General features: G+C 40.7%; 1 protein-coding gene across 1 annotated transcript in view; it reads left to right on the top strand.

The window, feature by feature from the left end:
* The first annotated feature begins 1,940 nt into the window (after positions 1–1,940).
* LOC139734996 (trimethyllysine dioxygenase, mitochondrial-like) overlaps positions 1,941–24,705 on the top strand; it is a 35,367-nt gene continuing 12,602 nt past the window's right edge. The window contains exons 1-6 of the mRNA XM_071645770.1: positions 1,941–2,004; positions 4,081–4,294; positions 5,766–5,881; positions 6,355–6,614; positions 8,324–8,472; positions 17,037–17,261. Of these exons, the coding sequence (XP_071501871.1) occupies positions 1,941–2,004; positions 4,081–4,294; positions 5,766–5,881; positions 6,355–6,614; positions 8,324–8,472; positions 17,037–17,261 (1,028 nt within the window). The remainder of the gene's footprint in view (positions 2,005–4,080; positions 4,295–5,765; positions 5,882–6,354; positions 6,615–8,323; positions 8,473–17,036; positions 17,262–24,705) is intronic.

Raw genomic sequence — 24,705 nt, 5'->3', positions numbered from 1 at the left:
CATAGTTCCTTTGTATTCTCAGTACGTCAGTATCAATGTACCTTCCCTCATCTATCAAGTGTATAACGTGTGTGTATGTATGCGTGTGTGTCTATCGACTGTGGTACAATAAACAAAGTCATGACAAAATAGAAACTTGATTCGGCCTTGATTCCAAAGTATAGTACATTGTACTAGCAAATTCCTCTTTTTCGACGAGAACTCATGTCAATAAAGATTTAAGAATCATTTTGGTGTAGTTTATTTGCTTTTTGCTCTAGTTTTTCACTACAGATTTTCACTATGTGCAAATTGAAGGACACAATCACACTAAAAGATAGAGTCCTAGATTATGACTGGACGCACTTGTAAAATCACTACCTGGTACGTGAAATCAGAGAATAAGACAAAGTGGATGGGGACAACAGAAGCAACTGATGCATGTACAGTGTACATGTACTTATTTTCGAGAGCATCCGTCATTTCAACTCTTACACACAAGATAAAATCAATAGGATATGAATTAGTATCTAAACGCGCAAACACGCCCCCCAAACGATTACTTTTCCCTTCTAAATAAGTTAAGAGGGGTAGATTTAAAATGTATATCAGGCATTATCACGTCATTTGTGTTAGAGGGTAAATGGAAAAAAATCGAGATATATTGAGGGATGAACATTATCCTACTATAATCACCAATTTTGTTACTTCGTAAGCCAAACATCACTTGAGCTGTTTTGTCTTTGCCGAAAAAGACGAGCCTCTTTATATGATATAATTCTTAAGTTCAGGTTGGCTTCTATATTTAATTGATTTTGTGCCATGTAAATGCTATTTGTATATAATGAACTTATAACTTATGATTTATGTGTTACTTTACATTGTCATGGATGGATGTTGTAAACACAACACTGTATGATTTGTGTGGAAACTTAATAAATGAAATTAAATGAAATATAGAGGAAGATTAAAATAAACACACACACACACACACACACACTAGCACAGAATGGTATAAGATTCATCAAAAGTTAACATAATATGAAATCTATGTGATTAGAAAGGTTAATGTGTATCCAGCAAAATGTGATATCGGCCATGATCACATAATTATGAAAATTAAATGACATGATCACCTTACAAGTCTCACATTGAGTTGCACACTTAAAAAAAAATGTGATTCCATGTTTGTTTGTTTTTAATTAGATCATTATGAAAAAATTGTATCTGCATCGTTTAATTGTAACAATTAAGCAATGATCACCTTACGTGTATAATTCATACATAAATTCATAAGTATTGTAACATAATTACGAGACATAAGCTTTGTACATCGGGTATAAACCTAAATGAAAATAAGGGAGAATCCGTCATCATATAGGCCTAATTTTGAAATCATTGTAAGCAAAAGTTGCAAGTGATGAAAGTAATGATGACGTGGGGTAGTCAACTGAATTAATGTATTACATGATAATTATACTAAACATTTTTTTTCTCTGGTGGAGACCTGATTATAACCTTTCTCCAGACTTCCGGCTTGAAGCCATTTGAACGGAATCCAAAGTCTGACCATGTGGCCGGCACTGGCTACCAGAGGGTGCCAACTCAGCCAATCAAGTTCTCGGAATCTGTTGCCATGGTTTCGTCGACTGGGCATCACTAGCAGTATCATCAAAACTTCGATATCTCATCAACACTCAAGTAAGCCTGCCCCTCAGTCATCTGTAAAGCAAATTAAAGACAGGGACTGTATAGTACACACTGTTCTCTACTAAGCTAACTAAGCTAACGCTGGCACAGCGTTGGGCCACTGTCTTACTTTGTCGGTGATGCAAGATGGATATTGGTTGACAATCCTACATTGGGGCAACGTTGGCAACTGTTGTTTTCTCACAGTCTGTACGCTAACGTCGGCACAACGTAAAGTTGGACTACCATCTTACTTTTGTCATTGATGGAAGATGGATATTGGTTGGCTATTCTACGTTGGGCCAACATTGGCGATGGTCGGCATGATCGCAGTTGGTAAGGGAACGCTGGCACAACATTGGCCCATTGTCTTACTTTTTTAATTAATCTAAGGTAGATATTGGTTAGCCAGCCGACATTGGGCCAACGTAGGCGATTATCACCACGGTCGCAAGCAGTAAGCTACATTTGTAACATTGGCACAACATTGGGTCACTGTCTTATTTTTGTCACTGATGAAGGGGGATCTTGACCGATATTGGGCTAATGTTGGCGATGATTGGCACGGCTGCAGTCAGTAAGCTACAGTTGGCACAATCTTAGGCCACCATTACTTGTCACCGATGAAAGGTGGATAATGATCAAGTATCCCACGTTGGGCGAACGTTGGCGATTATTGGTGTGGTTGCAGTCGGGAAGCAAAGGTTGGCACAACATTGGGAAATATTGTCTTACTTTTGTCACGGATGAAAGGTAGATATTGATCGACTATCCAACCTGGGGGCGGCATTGGCCCAACAGTCAACGCTTGACGTTTGGCCAACGTTGGGACAATGTCACACCAATGTTATATCAATCATTCTTCAACTTTAAATGATCCGTCGGGCCAACATTGGCCCAACAGCAAAAGTCTGACGTTGGACTTACGTAGGTACATTGTCAGATCAACATGATGTCAACCCGTATCCGGGCTGTCAACCATATTTCCACTTTGAATGCTGCGATGGTCCAATGTTAATCCAACTTGAATGCGTGTATATTGGCACAACTCCAAAACATGACGTTGGCCCGACGTCATTTTGGCCGTCGGGCCAACATATTGTCCCAACAGTTAAAGCCCGACGTTGGACAACGTTGGTACAATGTCAGACCAACTTTATATCAACCATTTTTAAATGCTGCGTTGGCCTAATGTTGGCCCAACGTCACGCGTGTGAGTTGCCACAACGTCAGAAATATGACGATGGCCCAACGTCATTTTGGCCGTCGGGACAACATTGGATCAACAGTGAGAACCTGACGTTTACCGACCTTGGTACAATGTCAGACCAACGTTACCACTTTTCCACTTTGAATGTTGCGTCCGCCCAATATTGGTCTACGGTCATGCGAATGTTGGCACAACGTCAAAAGCGTGACGTTGACCAAACGTCGTTTTGGCCGTCGGGCCAACATTGGCCCAACAATTAAAGCCTGTCGTTGGACCAACGTTGGTACAATGCCAAACCATCTTTATATCAACCGTTTTCCACTTTGAATGCTGCGTTGGCCCAACGTTGGTCTAACATCATGAATGTGCAATTGGTACAACGCCAGAAACATGACGTTGGACCAACGTCATGTTTGGGCATAGACATTGGCGCAACAGTGACCTGACGTTGAACCGACGTTTGTGTATAGTCAGACCAACGTTATATTCACCACATTTCATCTTTGAATGCTGGGTTGGACGATTGTTGGCAGAACGTCCTGCGTGTATGTTGGCACAACGTCAAAAATATGACGTTGGCCCGTGATTTTGGCCGTCGCGACGGCAACGTTGCAACGTTGGGCCAAGGCAGCGTTGTTATCTGGCCTTATGCGCCCCGCGCTTTCTGTAAACGGTATAATGTGCGGTCGAGCCGTTGCCCTATATGTTGCCACTTCCTGCGGATGAAAGGATAGTGGGGTCTTCAGTATGTGTGATGTAAGTTATGCATCTGATTGTGGAGATGCCAACACATGGAAACTCCTTGTAGTAGGACCTATACAGTGGGTTGGGTGGTTTTTTTTTTTTTTGGGGGGGGGGGGATGGAGGGTTAAAAAAATGTAGTAAAGAGAGAGAAGAAAGTTGAAAATCATGTATACATCACGAGGTATAATGGGCTAGAGAACGTTCTTTAATCCCTAGTGGCAGCTGGTGTCTTGTGCAGACACTGTGCGGAAAGAAAATCAAGCTTGATAGCATGACAATGCCTGTACCGTTTTGAACCGTTTCAAGCTTAAAGTCCATTTACCATCTTTCCCTTGCATTCAGTTTTCTGAGAAGAAGAAAAAGGGTGATTGATTGAGAGAATAGAAGATAGTGTGTTATAGAGTCTCAGAATGATGGTAATTAGTCTTTAAACGTTCTTATTTGCATCATGCATACAGGATACAACTTGAAACAGACCCATGGAATCAGGCATCTTTCCCGTCAACTCACTCCATCAACGAGACTGGTGCCTGCTCCCCTCTGTCGACACCTTTCCTCAGCAGCAGACGCACAGCCAGTGGCTGATGTCCAGCAGAGAGGGGATCACCTGTCCATCACTGTTGATTGCAAGACTTTCAAATTCAGCTACATGTGGCTAAGAGATCATTGTAGGTAAGGTGCATGTAACCTAGCTACAACCTAACCTCTTGGAACAACGTATAAAACAACCTGCTAGAAAAGTAGGAGTAGTAAGCTATGCAGCTTTACATCAATGTCATGAGAAATTTAAAAGATTACCCTTATCAGTTTAAGTTTCTCTGTTCATTTCACTCTTTTTTTACTTGCTGCACGAAGCAGGGTATCTTCTCCATTATATGTAGCATATGCACTCACTTTAAAGGACAAGTTCACCTTCATAAACATAAGGATTGAGAGAATGTAGCAATATTATTAGAACACATCATTGAAAGTTTGAGGAAAATCAGACAATCCGTTCAAAAGTTATGAATTTTTGAAGTTTTTGTGCAGTACCCGCTGGATGAGAAGACTACTGCAGTGTATGAATAACTTAGATGTCACATGCGTACAACAATATAAGGAAAATATAAAGAGAATTTCACAAAATTCCATCTTTTGAAAAAAGTACACATTCCCCTGACTCGTTACCGACAAATGTTATGGGTAATATTATTCCCCCTGCCTTTAGAAAGAGGCAAGTCAAGTGCTCTTTTACCATGCGAAAAAAGTGAAAATATGTTGAATTTCTTTTACATTTTCTTTATATTGTTGTACGCATATGACTCACAAGCTGTAGTAGTCTCCTCATCCAGCGGTTCCAACACAAAAATTCAAAAAATTCATAACTTTTGCATCGATTGTCCAATTTTCCTCAAACTTTCACTGATGTGTTCTATTAATATTGTTGCATTTTCTCAATCCTTATGTTTATGAAGGTGAATTTGTCCTTTAAAGGGATGGGACAGTATTGGTGGAGATGAGAATTGGGCTTTTAACTTTTTGCGAGATACCAAGAAAACACTTATGAAGTAGTACAGAGCATACCATTTTAACAGGAATTCAAAGTTTATTTGATGAAAATCGGGTTTGGAATGACTGAAATATCAAAAAAACAAAGCAAAACAAAGCGATCATAATAAAGTGTAGGTCCCACACTTTGATAGAATATCTCAGCCATTTCAAAACCAATTTTCATCAAATAAACGTTGAATTCCTCATGGAATTACATGCCCTTTCATATTTCATATGAGGTTTCTCATTATCTCGCCAAAAAACGTTAGAAACCTGAAATTAGGTCTCAACCAACACTATACGATCCCTTTAACATGAATTCTGTTTCGGTCAGCAAATAGCACCTCACTATTACAAGGTAAAAAAAAAATCATCACCTCAAGAAAAGTGGACTTTCAAGCTGATAATGCCAATTATGATTATGATGACATAGAATCCACCTTTATAACCAGCAGTATCAGCATAATCGTGACGATGAAGAAAATAATACTGATAGTAATTATGATGATGGCAAACCGATAATTCAGATTGAGCTGGTCAGCCAGTTACCATTTAAATTTCTCTGTATCTCTTTTTCTTTATCTCCTTTTTTATCTCCCTTCACGGAAACTAGGTGCCCTGAATGTTATGAACACACGTGCAACCAAAACCTTGTCAACATTTTTGCCCTACCAACAGACATCAAACCGACAGAAGTGACTCTGGATAAAGAAAAACTCTATCTGACATGTAAGACTGTTTGTTTCTGCCACAGATTACTATTAGATCCCTTACAAAATATTCTTCGAATTGTGCTTGTTTTTCTCCCGGGTTTTCTCTCCCTATCATAGCTTGGCCACACTCATGTACATCCTCCACTGCATGCGCATACAATAAAATCTGATATGATATATCATATCATAAACATGAACTATGATGGGAAAACCGTTTGCTGTTTATATGATTGTAAACTTTTTTGTGTGTGCAATGATCCGATTCTCAAGGAATAGTAGATATCCCTGAATATGCGTTATGATGAAAAAGGAAAAAAACAGAGACTGTTTCTTACTAGAGCACAGGAGAGGTGGTTTTGACGCTTGAAATGTACTTCCCCCACAGCTTGCAGCGTGCTATAAATTGTAATTGCAGTGTTAACCGCCTATTGGTTAATTTTTGCCGATTTTTGTTCTCTCGATTTATTCGTTCGACTGTTACACATACAGGGCCCGATGGCCACTTGACCACCTACTCCATGCAGTGGTTGCTCGCCAATGCCCCAGGTCAGAGCTCCAGTGATGGGGCTGACCTGCTCCAACCACTGTACTGGGACCGAGACATCATCACCGCCAATCCGCCCCAGGATGTTCACATCGACGAGCTGCGCAGCGCCAGTCGCGGCGGCCTTCGTAAATGCCTGGAGAATCTGCACGTCTACGGATTCACGTTCGTCTCTGGCCTCGAGGCCAGCAAAGAAAGTACAGAGGTATAATGAAAGAGAAATGTATTGTTATGAGGAGCAAGTGAGATATTTGTTAAGATTCTGAAACAGAAAGATGGAGCAGGACAAAAATGATCCAGCTTAGGTGTCATGACCAAGACGCGAAGATCGAATTCCGATTTTTGTTTGCTTGTTTGTTTCTTCACACACATAAAATCAGCGTCATCTGTAATTCAATGACCTTGAAGACGGCAGAATGTATAAGGGCCTAGTTCAAGTCATTGTAGTGTACAACTGAAAATATTATCTGTGTTATCTATAATGCATATAAAAACCAGTATCATGAAGTTTAATGAACCAGTTTAATCAAAGGGAAACAGGCTCAAGATTCAAGAAGACGCTATTAACATGGACCCACGCTTACTCATCAGACACAAAACGATTTATGCTGTATCTAAAGTGATCAAAACGATGTCAGTTTCGTTTCGCCTCTTCATTCGGCCCTTGTCCCTGGCTGCACGTTTCCGACGATTATATTATTATTGTTTGCTAGCCGCGGAAACTTGGGTGTAAATACAATGTAATTGTGCAGCAGGTGGTGACACGACTTGCTTTCGTGACAATTACTCCGGTCTTTTTTCCAATAAAGACTTAGGGTTATAGGGTTTTAGGTTTAATTTGATGTGAGGATTAGAATTAGGGTTAGGTTTATTTTTGTGGGTAGAATCTATGTTTGGCGTATCATAGGGTGCAAGTATCCCATATGGGAGCGATTGTTGCAGGAGCACGTGGAACCGTACTACACACAGCCCTGTCGCTGTAAAATCGCGACAGGGCTGTACCAGCGAGGTCCAAAACACAAAGCGAACATGTCGATCGCAGATTGTTTCTCTTTTATTCATTTTCGTCTCGGCTGGAATTCACAAGAGCAGTTTAATTGTGCAGAATATTGCGATGAAAGTGCTGTTATTGCTCATTATTCTAAACACCCAATATCCTTTTACCCGAGGGAGGCGAAGTCAGAAAATATCATATCAGAAACATTTTTATGATGAGTCTTTTCAGATGTTATACTGTATCATACTAGAGATTGTATCCATTACTTGTGTAGCCTATATCTCCGACTTCCTTATTGGATTTTTATGCTAACTTGTAAAACTTGACAGGGCTTTCCAACAGATAATGTCTCCGTCTTCATGCCAGGGTCCCATTCTTTTTGCTTGCCCGACAGAGTCTTATAGTTGCCTTGGATAATTAGACCAAGGGATTTTACTTGTACATAGCAGTCATGCTTTATGGTATTTGTTGTGTTGTGTTTTAAAAAAAGAAGGGAGAGAGAAAAATTGGGGCACTGCATAACAAATACTTTGCCCAGACAATACTAACGTAAATCAAACATACAGTAATAAATCTTAAAGGTATTAAAAGAAGAATATTAGATATAGCATGTCTCCACGAGGGAGCTCATAACGTCTCCAAGAGGGAGCTCATAACGTCTCCACGAGGGAGCTCATAAAGTCTCCACTAGGGAGCTCATATTGGAAGTCTCCACAGGGGAGCTCATACAAAATAACCCCACAAAGGAGCTTATGCAAATATTAATTATTAGAGTGATATTATTCAGTACCGAAAATAATAGTCATACCTCAAAAAGATCTCATAATAAAAGAATACTATAAGGTGACAATATCTATGTTGGTGAATTACCTCAATGGCATATGCCCTTGTTTCCCAAATGCTGCTCTTACCATCAGGAGGCTGTACAACTCATCAGTAACCCCATGAATACGTTCTATGGGAGCGTATTTCAGTACCACAATGATGGCTCGGTGGCGGACACGGGCCACACATCCAAGGGTCTGCAAAACCACACGGATGGAACATACTTCATGTATAGCCCTGGGTAAGATATTATGTTTTCCGTTATACCTGATTCAATTTTACAGTGCGTGTAACACTATGTGTAGGCCAATATGCATGCACATATAATACACACAATAATATACGGTAGATATAATCGCCTTTTTAGAGGTGTATTATACCACTTGACAAACCAGCGAGAGTGACATAATTATTTTCCATTTTTTATACGGGTTTCCAGAACCGCAGAGCGCGTAGGGAAAAATTGTTATGAGACGAAAATATAAAACCCTATGTGGATTATCAAGTACTATATTACAACGAAAGACATGGCAAGTTTTGTTTGTTTGTTTTTATACAGTCTACATGATAGACCTTATTTCGTTCTAGTCCGTTCGGCAGCCGGTCAAAATTCTGGAAATATTACCTGAATTGCTGCACCGGGAAAAAGTTTTTTTTTCTTCTTCTTCTTCTTTTTCTTCTTCTTCTTCTTCTTCTTCTTCTTCTTCTTCTTCTTCTTCTTCTCGGTGCAGCAGTTTTCGGGATCGCGCCATCACTCGGCTTAACGCGTATAGTCGGTGAAAAAATAATCGATAAAAAGGGTTCAGACATACTGCTTGTTTATCATTATTATCTTTGCAAGATGAAGTATATATTATATTCTGTCGGCATAAAAGCTCTGATTCCAACCCATTTTACCGGGACTTGGATTATAAGGCCTTGGTTAAAGGACAAGTTCACCTTCATAAACATAAGGATTGAGAGAATGTGGCAATATTAGTAGAACACATCATTGAAAGTTTGAGGAAGATCAGACAATCCGTTCAAAAGTTATGAATTTTTGAAGTTTTTGTGCAGTAACCGCTGGATGAGAAGACTACTGCAGTGTATGAATAACTTAGATGTCACATGCGTACAACAATATAAGGAAAATATAAAGAGAATTTCACAAAATTCCATCTTTTGAAAAAAGTACACATTCCCCTGACTCGTTACCAACAGATGTTATGGGTAATATTATTCCCCCTGCCTTTAGAAAGAGGCAAGTCAAGTGCTCTTTTATTATGCGAAAAAAGTGAAAATGTGTTGAATTTTCTTTTACATTTTCTTTATACTGTTGTACGCATATGACTCACAAGCTGTAGTAGTCTCCTCATCCAGCGGTTCCAACACAAGAATTTTAAAAATTCATAACTTTTGCATCGATTGTCCAATTTTCCTCAAACTTTCACTGATGTGTTCTACTAATATTGTTGCATTTTCTCAATCCTTATGTTTATGAAGGTGAACTTGTCCTTTAAATAGGATATTCTATTTGAGGTCATGCAATGTCTTATTAACAATCGCAGTACAAAGAATTCTAAAAGCGTATTCTAGTTTCTTGATTCTTCTTTTATCCTATCTAAAAGCATCTGGGTCAGAACTGACCCGGAAAGGGTCCGTTGGGGTCACACTCCGTTCCGGATCAGAAATGACAAGGAATGGGGGTCAGACATGACCCCATTCAGAGTCATGAATTGGGTCAGGATGACCCCATTCCGGGTCTTCACATGGGCGTCACCAGGGGGGGGGGGGGGTGCATTGGGTGCGAACGCACCCCCCTTCAGCCTCTTTAAAAAAAAAAAAAAAAAAAAATCAGTCTGCGAGCGACCTCAACGCCGGACGCTAAATAATTATTCTTTTTTATTGCATTCTGTTAAATTTTGCACCAGGGACAACAAATTCGTGGGCAAAAACAATTAGCACCCCTGGCTCTATAGCAGCACTGATTTTATACATATCTCCTATAGTATTCTATACAGTGTTTACTATTCATCGACCGTACTGTACATCCGTATGGTAAGGAGCACGTACACGTTTGCATGTACGTGTGCTACTTAAAAGTATGTATGGTCTCTGTACGTTCTTCTGACCAATCCATATTGCCAGCCCAAGTGCGAGCCTTAGCCTCATTAAAAAAAAAATGGAGGGGTAAGTATATCATTTTGCCCACCCCCCCCCCCCATAATTCCAGAGACGAGAAGATTTCCTTCTTACCCTTTTGTTTTGACAGAAAAAAAAGTTGCCCCCATAAAAATATTGGAGGAGCAAGCATAGTATAATATTACCCCCCCCATAATTTATAATTAATAATTAATAAATGAGAAGATTTTCTTGCTTTTGAAAGAAAAAAAAAATGTTGCCCCTATAAAAATATTGGAAGGCAAGCGCACCATTTGCCCAACCCCACATAATCATAATTCCCGCGATGAAAAGAAATTCTTGCTTTTTTGTTAGAAATCTGTCCAGTTATTTCACCCCAAAGCAGTGGCGTAACTACGGAGGGAGGGCCCCCCCCCCATCCGCTAGTTAAAAAAAAAAGACTTACCAAAATGGTAATTCAAGGGTTAGTAAACTGCTTTTGAAAGGGTGATCAAGAAATAACATATTTTTCTATGATTTCTTTTAACCATAATTCAAGAGGTATAATAGTGTGAAACATTGTTCAAGTAAAAGCTCGGAGCCGACAAAAGATTGTGATTCAGCGTGATTCCTTGTTGGCATTCTGCCAAAAGCAGGATGTGCGCAGTGTACTCAGAGCATCCGAACGGCAACAAGAGTCGGTGCAATGTTGCGCAATTGTGATGTCTATAGAAAGTACACCTTTGTACCTTACGCTTCGTTATATCAAAGCTAGATCATTGATTTTGCAGTGTTGCTTTACATAGTAACATACTAGTCTATATAAAGATGTCTTGCATTGCCAATAAAAAGACTTGACCACGGCTAATTCCTAACTTTTCCATGTATGTAATACACACACACAAACAAACACGCAAAATTAGTGGATGCTCTAAAGTGCAGATTTTGGACATCCTTCCCCCGCTTGGTTACTTCGACGCCACCTCGCTGGTCATACCTCCCCCAATCATAAACATAAACCGACACCCTTGACTACCAGTGGCGGATCGAAGAGGGGGGGGGGGGGTGCGCACCGGGCTCCCCCCTTAATTTCCAAAGCGAAAAAGTATAGCTACAAACAGCAGTTTTTGGACTGTAAAATGTCAAAAATTTTAAGCTCGCTCGCTCCGCTTCGCACGCATTTAGTCGTAATGCCGTGCTCCTGAAGTTGCTGCCAGTAATTGCCAGCAGTTGCGTCCGGTGCGCCCCCCCCCCCCCAATTCCTTTATTTCGAAAGCGAAAAATATAGCTACAAACGGCAGTTTTTGGAATTACAGTCCCAAATCTGCCGTTTGTAGCTATATTTTTTCGTTTTGGAAATAAAGGAAGGGGGCGCACCGGGCACAACTGCCGGCAATTACTGGCAGCAACATCACGAGAATGGCATAATGCGAGCGAGCGAAGCGAGCGAGCTTGAAAATTTTGACATTTTACAGTCCAAAAACTGCCGTTTGTAGCTATATTTTTCGCTTTGGAAATATAGGGGCGGGGCGCACCCGGCGCAACTGCTGGCAATTACTGTCAGTAACATCAGGTGAATGGCATAACGTTTAAATGCGAGCGAGCGAAGAGAGCGAGCTTGACAATTTGGCATTTTACAGTCCCAAAACTGCCGTTTGTAGCTATATTTTTTCGCTTTGAAAATAAAGGGGCGGGGCGCACCCGGCGCAACTGCTGGCAATTACTGTCAGTAACATCAGGTGAATGGCATAACGTTTAAATGCGAGCGAGCGAAGAGAGCGAGCTTGACAATTTGGCATTTTACAGTCCCAAAACTGCCGTTTGTAGCTATATTTTTTCGCTTTGAAAATAAAGGGGCGGGGCGCACCGGGCGCAACTGCTGGCAATTACTGGCAGCAACCCTATAAATGTCCCCCTATAAATGGATTATGCCGGGAATGACAGTGTAAAATGACAAATTACTGGCAGCAACATCAGGAAAATTGCATAACAATTAAATACGAACGAGCGGAGCGAGCGAGCTTGAACATTTTGACATTTTACAGTAAAAAGAAATGCCATTTGTAGCTATATTTTTTCGCTTTGGAATTTATGGGGGGGGGGGGAGGGGGCACCGGGCGCAACTGCTGGCAATTACTGGCAGCAACATCAGGAGAATGGCATAACGATTAAAATGCGAGAGAGCGACTGAGCTTGAAAATTTTGACATTTTACAGTCCAATAACTGCCGTTTGTAGCTATATTTTTTCGCTTTGGAAATAAAGGGGCGGGGCGCACCAGGCGTAACTGCTGGCAATTACTGTCAGCAACATCAGGTGAATGGCATAACGATTAAATGCGAGCATACAAAGAGAGCGAGCTTGAAAGTTTTGACATTTTACAGTCCAAAAACTGCCGTTTGTAGCTATATTTTTCGCTTTCGAAATAAAGGAAGGGGGGGGGGGGCGCACCGGACGCAACTGCCGGCAATTACTGGCAGCAACATCAGGAGTATGGCATAACGATTAAATGCGAGCGAGCGAAGAGAGCGAACTTGAACATTTTGACATTTTACAGTCCCAAATCTGCCGTTTGTAGCTATATTTTTTCGTTTTGGAAATAAAGGAAGGGGGCGCACCGGGCACAACTGCCGGCAATTACTGGCAGCAACATCACGAGAATGGCATAATGCGAGCGAGCGAAGCGAGCGAGCTTGAAAATTTTGACATTTTACAGTCCAAAAACTGTCGTTTGTAGCTATATTTTTCGCTTTGGAAATAAAGGGGCGGGGCGCACCCGGCGCAACTGCTGGCAATTACTGTCAGTAACATCAGGTGAATGGCATAACGTTTAAATGCGAGCGAGCGAAGAGAGCGAGCTTGACAATTTGGCATTTTACAGTCCCAAAACTGCCGTTTGTAGCTATATTTTTTCGCTTTGAAAATAAAGGGGCGGGGCGCACCCGGCGCAACTGCTGGCAATTACTGTCAGTAACATCAGGTGAATGGCATAACGTTTAAATGCGAGCGAGCGAAGAGAGCGAGCTTGACAATTTGGCATTTTACAGTCCCAAAACTGCCGTTTGTAGCTATATTTTTTCGCTTTGAAAATAAAGGGGCGGGGCGCACCGGGCGCAACTGCTGGCAATTACTGGCAGCAACCCTATAAATGTCCCCCTATAAATGGATTATGCCGGGAATGACAGTGTAAAATGACAAATTACTGGCAGCAACATCAGGAAAATTGCATAACAATTAAATACGAACGAGCGGAGCGAGCGAGCTTGAAAATTTTGACATTTTACAGTAAAAAGAAATGCCATTTGTAGCTATATTTTTTCGCTTTGGAATTTATGGAAGGGGGCGCACCGGGCACAACTGCCGGCAATTACTGGCAGCAACATCACGAGAATGGCATAATGCGAGCGAGCGAAGCGAGCGAGCTTGAAAATTTTGACATTTTACAGTCCAAAAACTGCCGTTTGTAGCTATATTTTTCGCTTTGGAAATAAAGGGGCGGGGCGCACCCGGCGCAACTGCTGGCAATTACTGTCAGTAACATCAGGTGAATGGCATAACGTTTAAATGCGAGCGAGCGAAGAGAGCGAGCTTGACAATTTGGCATTTTACAGTCCCAAAACTGCCGTTTGTAGCAATATTTTTTCGCTTTGAAAATAAAGGGGCGGGGCGCACCCGGCGCAACTGCTGGCAATTACTGTCAGTAACATCAGGTGAATGGCATAACGTTTAAATGCCCTGTCATTCCCGGCATAATCCATTTATAGGGGGACAACTCCCTTCCACGTTCATGACATCAGTGTAAGAATTAACAAAGAAATTTATTTAAATCCTACTATTTTACAGGAAAAGTGTTCAATAATAATCTACATCAAAATATACTTCTACCTTAAACAAGTGGGACTGTTTCAAGTCTATAAAACAAGCAAAAACATGCATCAAATTGCACCATTATAACATCAAAATGCAAAAAGTGCTCACCGTGGGAGGGGGACACTCCCTCCCACATCCTCCTCCTTGCTCACTCCGCTCGCTCTTGCTTGGCCGCGTTTTTGAAATTCAGTGTAAATATTAAAACAGGAAGTTTATTTGGATGATACTATTTTACAGGCAAATTGTTCAATAATAATCTACATCAAAATATACTTCTACCTTAAACAAGTGGGACTGTTTCAAGTCAATAAAACAAGCAAAAACATGCATCAAATTGCACCATCAAAATGCAATTTCAGTTCTAACCGTGGGAGGGGGTTGGCCCCCTCCCACACCCACCCCCCTCGCTCGCTCCGCTTGCTCGGGCTCGGTCGCGTTCATGAAATCAGTGTAAGAATCAATACAAGAAGTTTATTGAAATGATATAATTTATAGGCACATTGTTCTACAGCAATTTCCATCAAAATGTACCTGCTACCTTAAACAAGTGGGACTGTTTCAAGTCGATAAAAACACGCAAAAAACCTGCATCAAATTGCACCATTTACAACATCAAAATGCAAAAAATTCTCACCGTGAGATGGAGGGGGGGGGGAACAACAGGCACTTCCACACACGCCCCCCCCCCCTTGCTCGCTCCCTCGCATACTCAATCCCCCAAGATGAAATCCTAGCTACGACGGTGCCCTTTCCCGCTTGGTTTCCCTCAAAAAACACTAAAAGTCTGGGGATTGAGAGCTTCCTATATTCCAAATGTCTGTTCAAAAAAATCGCGCTACATTTTAGTGTCAAAACGCACCCCCCTTGAAAAAAAAAAAAACTGGTGACGCCCCTGCTTCATGACCAAATTCCAAGTCATCTTTGACCCGGAACGGGGTGTGACCCTAATGGACCCTTTCCTGGTCAGTTCTGACCCGGATGTTTTTAGAGTGTCAACCCCAACCAACCCTTCAGACCCCGTTTACAGTGCGAGGCTCGGCCGCTGCTCGGCCGCGGCCGAGCCCGCCTTCATTTCAGTGTAAACGCGCAAAAGGCCAAATGCGGGGCCAATATTAGCCGCTCATTTGGCCACGCTCTGGAGGTGGTCTCGGCCGCGGCCGAGCCCGGCCTTTTCTCAGTGTAAATGCAAATTGGGCCAAATGCGCGGCCAATTTTAGTCTGGCTTCCAAACCCTCTGCCCGTGTTTTTTCGTTATTCAGGATATTAACCCCCTCAACGTCAAAAACTTGTATAGTTTAAGGTGGTTTTGTCCTGCATACGATTTTTCCTTCGGCAAAGGCCTTTGCCCGAACGGCGCCTTCGTCGCCACGGAATCCAGTTGGCAAAGGGTCTGAAAAACCAGACTATACCAAGTTGCGTTTGTACCAAATTTGGCGTAAATTCTCAATCGTGAGTGATACACGCCATTAAAACCAAAACAACAACAACAACAATGTTTACAAGCAGAACGCCACTACGACAAAATATTGAAAGGTTTGAATTAAAATCGCGGCCGAGCCCGGCAGTGTAATCGGACAAAATTGCGGGGCTCGGCCCCGCAATTGACGTGATTGAGGCTGGGCTCGGCCGCGGCTCGGCCCAGCCCCGCACAGTAAACGGGGTCTAAGACAAGGTTTTAGGCTATTGATATTGTGATAAAGTAAAATCTACTCATTATTCTTACAAGTTACTCTCTTGTTCGATCTATGCAAGCAAAGAGCTGAAAGAGTTTTTGACAGTTGTGATAATTAAGGTTTGGTTTGTTTAAATCTCAAAAAGAACATTGTTAGTTCCCTCATAGGGTGCGTTTATCAACTCCTTTTCTCGGCAGAAACAGGTTATCCAAACAGCTTTCAAGGAATTTTTACGAGTTGATAAACGCAAAGCTGTTTTGAAAGCCCTTTAGGAAAGCCTTTACGAAAGGGTGCGTTTATCAACTCTCCTTTCTCGGCAGAAACAGGTTATCCAAACAGCTTTCAAGGAATTTTTACGAGTTGATAAACGCAAAGCTGTTTTGAAAGCCCTTTAGGAAAGCCTTACGAAAGGGTGCGTTTATCAACTCTCCTTTCTCGGCAGAAACAGGTTATCCAAACAGCTTTCAAGGAATTTTTACGAGTTGATAAACGCAAAGCTGTTTTGAAAGCCCTTTAGGAAAGCCTTTTCGAAAGCCTCAAATTTGTGGCTATCCAAACAGGTTTCCTAAAGAGGTTTTCAGAAAGCTGTTTGTAAAAGCCTTTTGGAAGTTGATAAACGCAAAGCTGTTTTGAAACGGCTTTGTAGTCTTGTACTTTAGTACTTGTACTTCTCCTCGGGTCGAATAGCGCAATGCAGCTGTGCAGTGACAGGCCAGTTAAAAAATCGTGTTCGCGAAGAGAGTTGATAAACGCAACTATTTTGAAAGCCGTTTCTAAAGGGCTATGGAAAGGGCGATCGAAAGCCGTTTAAATAGGGGAAAGTTGATAAACGCAGCCAAAGTGTCATGCCGCCAGTCAGAAATATTTGAAGTATGTGCTAAATTGGAGCTGCCTCACAGGATAGGAAGGCAATTGATTCATGTGGCATTGCATCATGACTCGTCACTCTTAAAGGAAGGTATGTCTTTATGATGGTAATTGCTTTTCGCCGTCCCTTCTTAGAAAACAAGCGGCACATTAATAGTATACAGGCAGTCAGGGCTTTGGAAAGGGCTTTGGAAAGGGCTTTGGAAAGGGCTATCGAAAGGGCTATCGAAAGGGCTATCGAAAGCCGTTTAAACAGGGGAAAGTTGATAAACGCGGCCATAATTATATCTGACCAGAGGAGCGGTGCTGCACTGCTTGTACCATGACGGCACGGGAGGGGAGAATACTCTGGTAGACGGCTATGCAGCAGCTCGGCGACTGAGGGCGCAAGATCCCGACCTGTACGAGGCACTGCGCACCATACCAGTTGTAACCCACTTCCGCGATGAAGTCCGTGATTTGAGGTGCAACCATCACGTGTTCACTCACGATGTTTTGACTAACCAGCTTGAGCATATAAGGTAATCGAGATGGCATTGTTAATGCAAAGTCTTCTGCCAATGTATAATAGATATACATATAGGCTTACAATTTCGTCGGTCATTAATTTTGTACTCGTGAATCAATTGATATATATACTTTGTCTTTAGTTTATGTCCTTTTTGTAAAACTGGACGTATTTTATTTTTCTTTTTTACTTTAGGCTCATTATAGTGGAAAAACAAAAAAGTGGGCACCCGCGCTGCACATTTTTATATAGTCCCTATTAAAAAAAAAAAATATGGAGGGCTACTATTTCATAGTTTTCAACTATGGAGAGCGCAATCTTAGTTGTGAGGAAAGAAGAACTCTTCCTCTTCCCATATAAATTATATACCTAATTACGTTGATAAATGTGTGGCGCTCCGACGAAATGAGTCATAAGTCGCACGGGGAGTTTTCCCGTAATGAGCCGAAAATGAAGGGGAAGCACTGCTCTGGTCGAAATTTTTTATTACGGATTTTGATTCCTCAATGTTTTATCTGTTTGTACAGAAAATTTCAGCGTGTAAGAATGAGTACAAGTGTCCCAAATCACAGTTTTTCTGAGACAATTTTTTTCGGTTACATTTTTTTCGAACGCTCGCCTTTGCGTTGCGTTGCGTTTCGCACCTATTGTTCTTGCCCGATCGAGACTCCGCCTCCGTTGCTAGGGTGTATGCTAATGAGGCATTGCTCTTGACCCCATTGAAGACAAAACAAAGCATGATGCGCGCGGCGGCGTCGGCGGCCAAGCGGCGAGGGCTTTAGAATATTACGCAATAATAGTGAGCTGACCAAGGCTATCGATTGCATGACCAGCGAGTTTCGTTTTATACATGCCCTCCATTTCATGAAGTGGTGATTGATGTGACGCACAAATCGCGCTGAAAAAAATAATTCCATCGAACGATCACGCAAAATTTATGATACTTTATCTATGAGCCAATACAATGATCATATATCGAACTTGAAACCTCTTTATGCGAGTGTGTACTTTTACAACGGTTTTTAATTGGCCTCATTAATGAATTCATTCAAATAATCATAACTTTCTTTCCCTGGTATGTGACTTGCTGTTTAAAGTTCATCTCTGGAGATATAGTAGGGCCTAAGTTGTCAATTAAATGTATTATCGTTTTTATAAAGTCGACAATTCGTGTGATAATTCGCCAAATGTATGTAATGCGTACTATTATTTCCCTGGTTAATAAAACTTATTGCCCTATTTCTTATGATGGTTTGGGCCGTGACGGCATGGAGAGAAATCGGAAGACAAACATTATTAATGCCCAAATAGGTCGTGTTCCCTTTTGAGGATATTCTGACTCTTGTCATCTGTGTATTTTTTAGAAGTAGGACCTAATTGAGAAAGGGACAGAAAGCTGTGTCGCTACTCAAAAGTGTGTTTTTTCATTTTGTTTTGTTTTTTGATCAGAATGTGTGGAATGATAGCTGTTTGTCGTGTATTGCGTGTAGCTGACATGTGAGAGGTCAAGTCTGCAAAGAATTTGGCTAACAGCTTTGCGAAGTAGCAGCGCTAATTGCCCATTGAATTGCGTATTCTGAGGAATTTCGAATGAAAGAACTCGGACGACACTGTTCACGCCTTGTATCCGAATAAACCCCGCATCAACGAAGCCTTAAACAATGAAAGGTAAACTTCCTGCTATCAAGGGGTGGATAATCACGCAACCAGTATTCTTTCGTCGCCATTGATAGCAGAATCAGTGACGGAATGGAGTAACAGTGTTGGAGGATCGGCATTATGTCTGCTAATTTGCAAAAGAATTTTTCAGTCCCCTTTTGTCTTCAGAACCACAGTCAGGGACGCTAACTTACTCTATCTCCTACAAGCTGTCGTTACTATCTTAAAACGTGAATTTTATGAAAGGTTAAAAGTGATCGCGGAATCAGTTCTTCTGCGTGACACATGCAGGCTTTTATAATAGCATACCAAGCTTAAATCGTTTACCTGTATAGAAAGGGCAGGGATACACACTTATCGCAATCATCCGGATTTGAGAGTGATACACCGTCTACTACTTTTCTTCATCTTTCCCCCAACAAAGACCATGGTAATTCAAAACAGACAAACAAACAAACTAACTAACTAACAAACCAGCAGTTGCATTATATCAGAACGTATACAAATTTTTGTGTTTCATGTATGTATCATCTCTTGATGTATAGTAGCGTATCCGGGCACTTACCCCCTGGGCAACAACCCCCCGGACAACTACCCTCCTAGGGCAATCACCCTCCAGGGCCATTACCCCCTAGGCCAACTACCACCCGGTCATCTACCCTCCTAGGGCAACTACCCCCAAGGGCAATTACCCTTAGGTCATCTACCCCCCGGATAACTACCCCCTGGGTAACTACCCCCTGGATGACTACCCCCCGGATAGCTACCCCCCAGATAACTACCACCCGGATAACTACCCCCTGGATAACTACCCCCGGAGAACTACCCCCTGGGTAACTACCCCCCGGATAACTACCCCCAGGATAACTACCACCCGGAGAACTACCCCCCGGAGAACTACCCCCCGGAGAACTACCACCCGCATTACTACCCCCCCCCCCCCCCCATAACCATACCCCGACCCCCACCCCCGCCCTCTCCTGATACCTACTGGACAACCCTCCCTCCCCGCCCCCCGAAAGAGATACCACCCTTTGTAATTTTTCCATAAGTTCATAACACCATATCAGAAGATGCACCTTTCTCTTACACTGTCATCATTTACTCTTTTGGCTTGTCATTTTCTACCGTTATAACACATTAGAAGATAAACATAAGAAAAGGAGAGTTGATTTCACTGCAATTCATATTTCCTTAACATTAGCGAGGGACCCTTCGACATAAAGCCATAATTTCTGATAGGATCCGGACACGGTTTTATGAAGTCAGTCCTGACAAGCTGTCAGTTCCACACAATTACCAATCGTTGTAGGTCGATCAAAGCAGGTCCATGGTAACAAGTCGGTGACTCGAGCTTATCAATCAAGCAGAACCCATGGTTTTATTGAAATTATTAGAGACTAACAAGATGTCATAACTGGCAACTTTTATCAAACGGTGCCCTAATCTGTCATAAGAGTAAGATTACAGCTTGTTTTACATACAAGTAGAATTGTGCTAGTTTTCAAGTTAAATGTTCTCGACACTTTAAGGGGAAATCCAGTTCATATATAAGTTAGTCTGATTAGAAAGAGTAAAATATTACGAGTTTAACGGTATTTCTTTTTTTTACAAAACACCCCTAGTTGTTAACGAAGTCTTTTGTCCTGCACCCTCTTTTTTAATAGATCTATAGAGAGTTGTAGTTGACAGAATCCTTTTTACATTATATGGCTGCTCTGTTTTATCCCGGCCATTTCAAGAGTTTTTTTTTTTCACAAAAACTTGAATCCTTCTTGGAATAACATGCTCTTTAATATTTCGTTAGGGATTTCTAATTTTCTCACCCAAAAGATATTTAAAACCTGAAGTTAGGTCTCGACCAAAACCAGACGATATGTAGTGAAAAAATGTTGTTGTTTTTTTCAATTCAAATAGCAAACGTTGTTTGAAAATAACAATAAGAAACGTAATTTTCTGGGGGAGAGTTATTGTAAGAGGGGTGACTGTTTGGAGCCTAATTTTAATAAGGAGTAATTGTCAAGGGAGGTAATGCTCTGCGGTGATCATACCAAGGAGGTGACAATCTCTTCCCACATTCTTGATATACTAGTTGTTAATGCCCAATGATGCAGTAGGGCAATTCTGAAATGAGCGTTAACGGTATAACAGTAAAATAGTTACAAAATTGATGAAACAATGCAAAGAGAGAAAATTAAGACAGAGACGAAGAACACAAATAAAGATACAGTGCACTCCCATTACAACGAACACGGTTATAACGAAATTTCGTTATAACGAAGCAAAACTTCTGGTCCCCAAATTATCGCCATTAAAGTCTATGGTACACAATTCGCTTATAACGAAGACGGTTATAACAAAATTTTCGTTATCACGAAGTATTTTCTGAGCACCACTGACAAAGAAAAATAAAGGAAATGTGCTCCGTTTTAACGAAATGCGGATCGCATTCGAAAATGCGTAGCGGAACAAGCATTTTTAAAGCGTCTCTGCATGAGCGAACGCATCATTGAATGTTCACTCCGTGTATCACGCACAGTTTCCGAGGGGAACTTGCATTATTGTAATACAATAATCTGAATTCAGATAAGGTTAGTTTCATTGTTCCGAAGTCCTTTAATACAAAACACAGATTCTGATACAACTAAATGTCCGTAATAGTTCGGAAATGAAATATTAAGCACATTTTGGCGTTATTCCATAACAAAGGTTCGTTAATCCGATAATAAAATATGGTCGTTATTCTCATTCTTATACGGTTCGTTAGTCCGAACATGATAGGAATTCAAAACGTTCGTTAATCGGAACATTACAAAAATATCGTTAATGCATGGTGAAAAAAGGAGAGTACACTAACAAAACTTAAGAACTGCAATCCTTATAATCGTCTTAAGATAAATAAATCTTCGAAATAACTAACCTTTCTCATTTTTTTTTTCATTAACAAAATTTCTTCGGAATAACGAACCTTATTTCATTTTCGGATGAAAAAGCCTTCGGAACAAAGGACTTTCTGAATAGTGAACCTTTCTCACTTTTTGATTTATAAACCTTCAAAATGACGAACCTCATTTCATTTTCAGATCAACGAACCTTCGGAAAATGAACAATATATTATTTTGATCTAAATCATGAACTTTCGGAATAATGATTCTTCAGAAATGCGAACCTTCAGATAAACAAACCATCGGAATCCCGGGAATGGCAAAACTTCGGAATAAGGAGCCTTCGGAGTAACGTACTTTTATAGTAAGAAAAGAACTTTTGGAATAGCGAACTGTAACCAAATCCTACACCGTCATTTTCTCCACATGTGTGACAACACAAACAACTTTATGCTCTTTTTAAAATGTAATATTTAAACGAAATTAAAAAGGTATTCTCCCATCTCACATAGCTTTCCAGCGTATGAGGATTCAACAAACAAAATTTTTTATGCGTGGTTTCCTTCTTTTCCTTATACATTGCATATTATATTTGTTCGGTTATAATGAAATTTCGTTAAAACGAAAAAAACAAAAACAAAAACAAAAAACTGCCGGTCCTGAGCATTTCGTTTTAACGGGAGTGCATTGCACATGAACACACACGAGATAAATCCCTTGTAATGAGAGAAAGAGGAAAGGTGAGTAATGAATGACAGGAATAGACTACCTTCACGGTGGACAGAGAAAAGCGAGAGGGAAGAGGAAGATGATGGGTCAAAACCAGGGCACGTGAGGCATGAGATATAAGCTCCTCAAAATAAAGAAGTGTTACATGGAGTTGTTGTAAACCATTGTGGCTAAAAAAATATTGCAAAAAGTATAACTCATTCTGAAGTGTAACATTTCTTCAAAATGTCTTTAATTCAATGGTAAAGGCATTCAAACTTAAAGGGACTGTACAGTACTGGTTGAGGTGGGGATTCATGTTTTGAACATTCTTCGGTGAGATAGTGAGAAACATCTCATGAAATATGAAAGAGCATGTAATTTTTAAAAGGATTCAACGTTTATTTGATGAAAATTGGTGTTCAAATGGCTGATATCCAAAAAAAGTGATAATAATAAAAGGCGACATGCCCCACCTTTATTAGGATCTCTTTGTTTCACCTTGTTTTTGGATATCTCAGCCATTTCAAAACCGATTTTCATCAAATAAACTTTTGATACCCCTTAGAATTGCATGATCTTTGACATCTCATAGAGTGCTTTCTGAATATCTCGCAAAACGTTAAAAGCAAAATTCTCACCTCGACCAGAACTGTACATACCCTTTAAAACTTCTTTTATACTATACTATCAAGAGAAATCCGAAATTTCGGAACAGTAAAAGAAAATACAGATTTAGCGAAAATAGTTTTGGTGAAAGGCATTGACATTTACTGGATTACCGGGTAGGATATGAAGGGACAGCTTCGTGTTTTATGAACATAGAGTCAGAATAGTAGAGCAGATAAGCCGAAAAATTGTGCAAAATTTGACTAAAGCATGAAACTTTCACCAGTGTTAGTACATGTTACGAGATTCATTTTAAGATCGGGAGGTAAGTCTGAATTGACCTCTGATGACCTCCAAAGGTCAATGACCTCAAAATTTGATAAAAATTGATATTTTGCGTCATTGATTAATGTTAAATATGGTAATGATGTACTAAAACTCATTTTCGTTACAGTGAAATTGTCTTCATGTTCCATAGAACCCTGACAGGTTTCTACCTTTGACCTCTGATGACCTCCAGAGGTCAATGACCTCAAAATTTGATAGAAAATGACATTTTGCGTCATTGATTAATGTTGAATATGGTAATGATGTACTAAAAACTCATTTTTGTTACATTGGAATTGTCTTCATGTTCCATAGATCCTTGACAGGTTTCTACCTTTGACCTCTAATGACCTCCAGAGGTCAATTATTGACCTCAAATTATCAGAATGTTGATATTTGGTGCAATTGGTTGATGATAAACATAACGCTGTCCTAAAAATTAATTTGTGTTACAACTGAATCTTTTTCCTATTCCTCAGATCAAGGGAAATTATTTACGCGTCTCTGCCTTTCTGAGGACTGTGACAGGTCAATGACCTCAAAATATCAAAATATTGATATTTGATGTATATTCAATGGTTAACTGTTTACCTGGTGTGCAATCATGCATTATGCTATTAGCATATACTCCATTGTATAAGAAGTGTCTTCTCATTCCACAGAACATTGGTCATTACCCTGAGTATATCCAACTTTGACCTCTAAGGACAATGTGAGGTCAGACTTTTAGAATATCACTAAAAATTTGTGTAGGATTGCAAATATTGATGTTTGGCTTCATTGGTTTAATCCTAAATGTTTAATCATGTACAAATCACGCCTTGACGTTATAATCAAAGTATGTATGCACATTCCACTTTAAAGCATTGGTTCATAGTAACAGGTCTGAGGAATGTGAGCGGTCAATTATTTCAGAAATGAAGCTTACGTGTCTTCAGTGATGGCAGTGACCTCAAATATAATATTTGTTTGGGTAAGTTATGCAGACTATAGCTTGCATGAAATTATATGCAACATTATCCAATTTGCACTGGACAAAATTTGTACGCTTAAACATGGAAGGTGGGGAGAGGAGTACCATATTTTGGGTTGATGCTTAATAGTTTGTGAACAGGCATATGGCAAAGTCCCTTGAACTGGATGAAAGGGTGACAGATGCTAACCAGAAAACAACAGGCCCACCTCATCAGCGATGTACGTCACGAGTCAAACAACCCGACTCGTACAGCCCATGAGTTACGCAGCCCACGAGTCATACATCCCGTGACC

Source organism: Diadema antillarum, unplaced genomic scaffold, assembly GCF_040938485.1.
Source record: "Diadema antillarum isolate AM-2024a unplaced genomic scaffold, OU_Dant_1.0 seq00000561_RagTag, whole genome shotgun sequence".
NCBI classification, from domain to species: domain Eukaryota; kingdom Metazoa; phylum Echinodermata; class Echinoidea; order Diadematoida; family Diadematidae; genus Diadema; species Diadema antillarum.
Note: the sequence above shows the minus strand (reverse complement) of the source record. Positions and strands in the feature narration are given on the sequence as shown.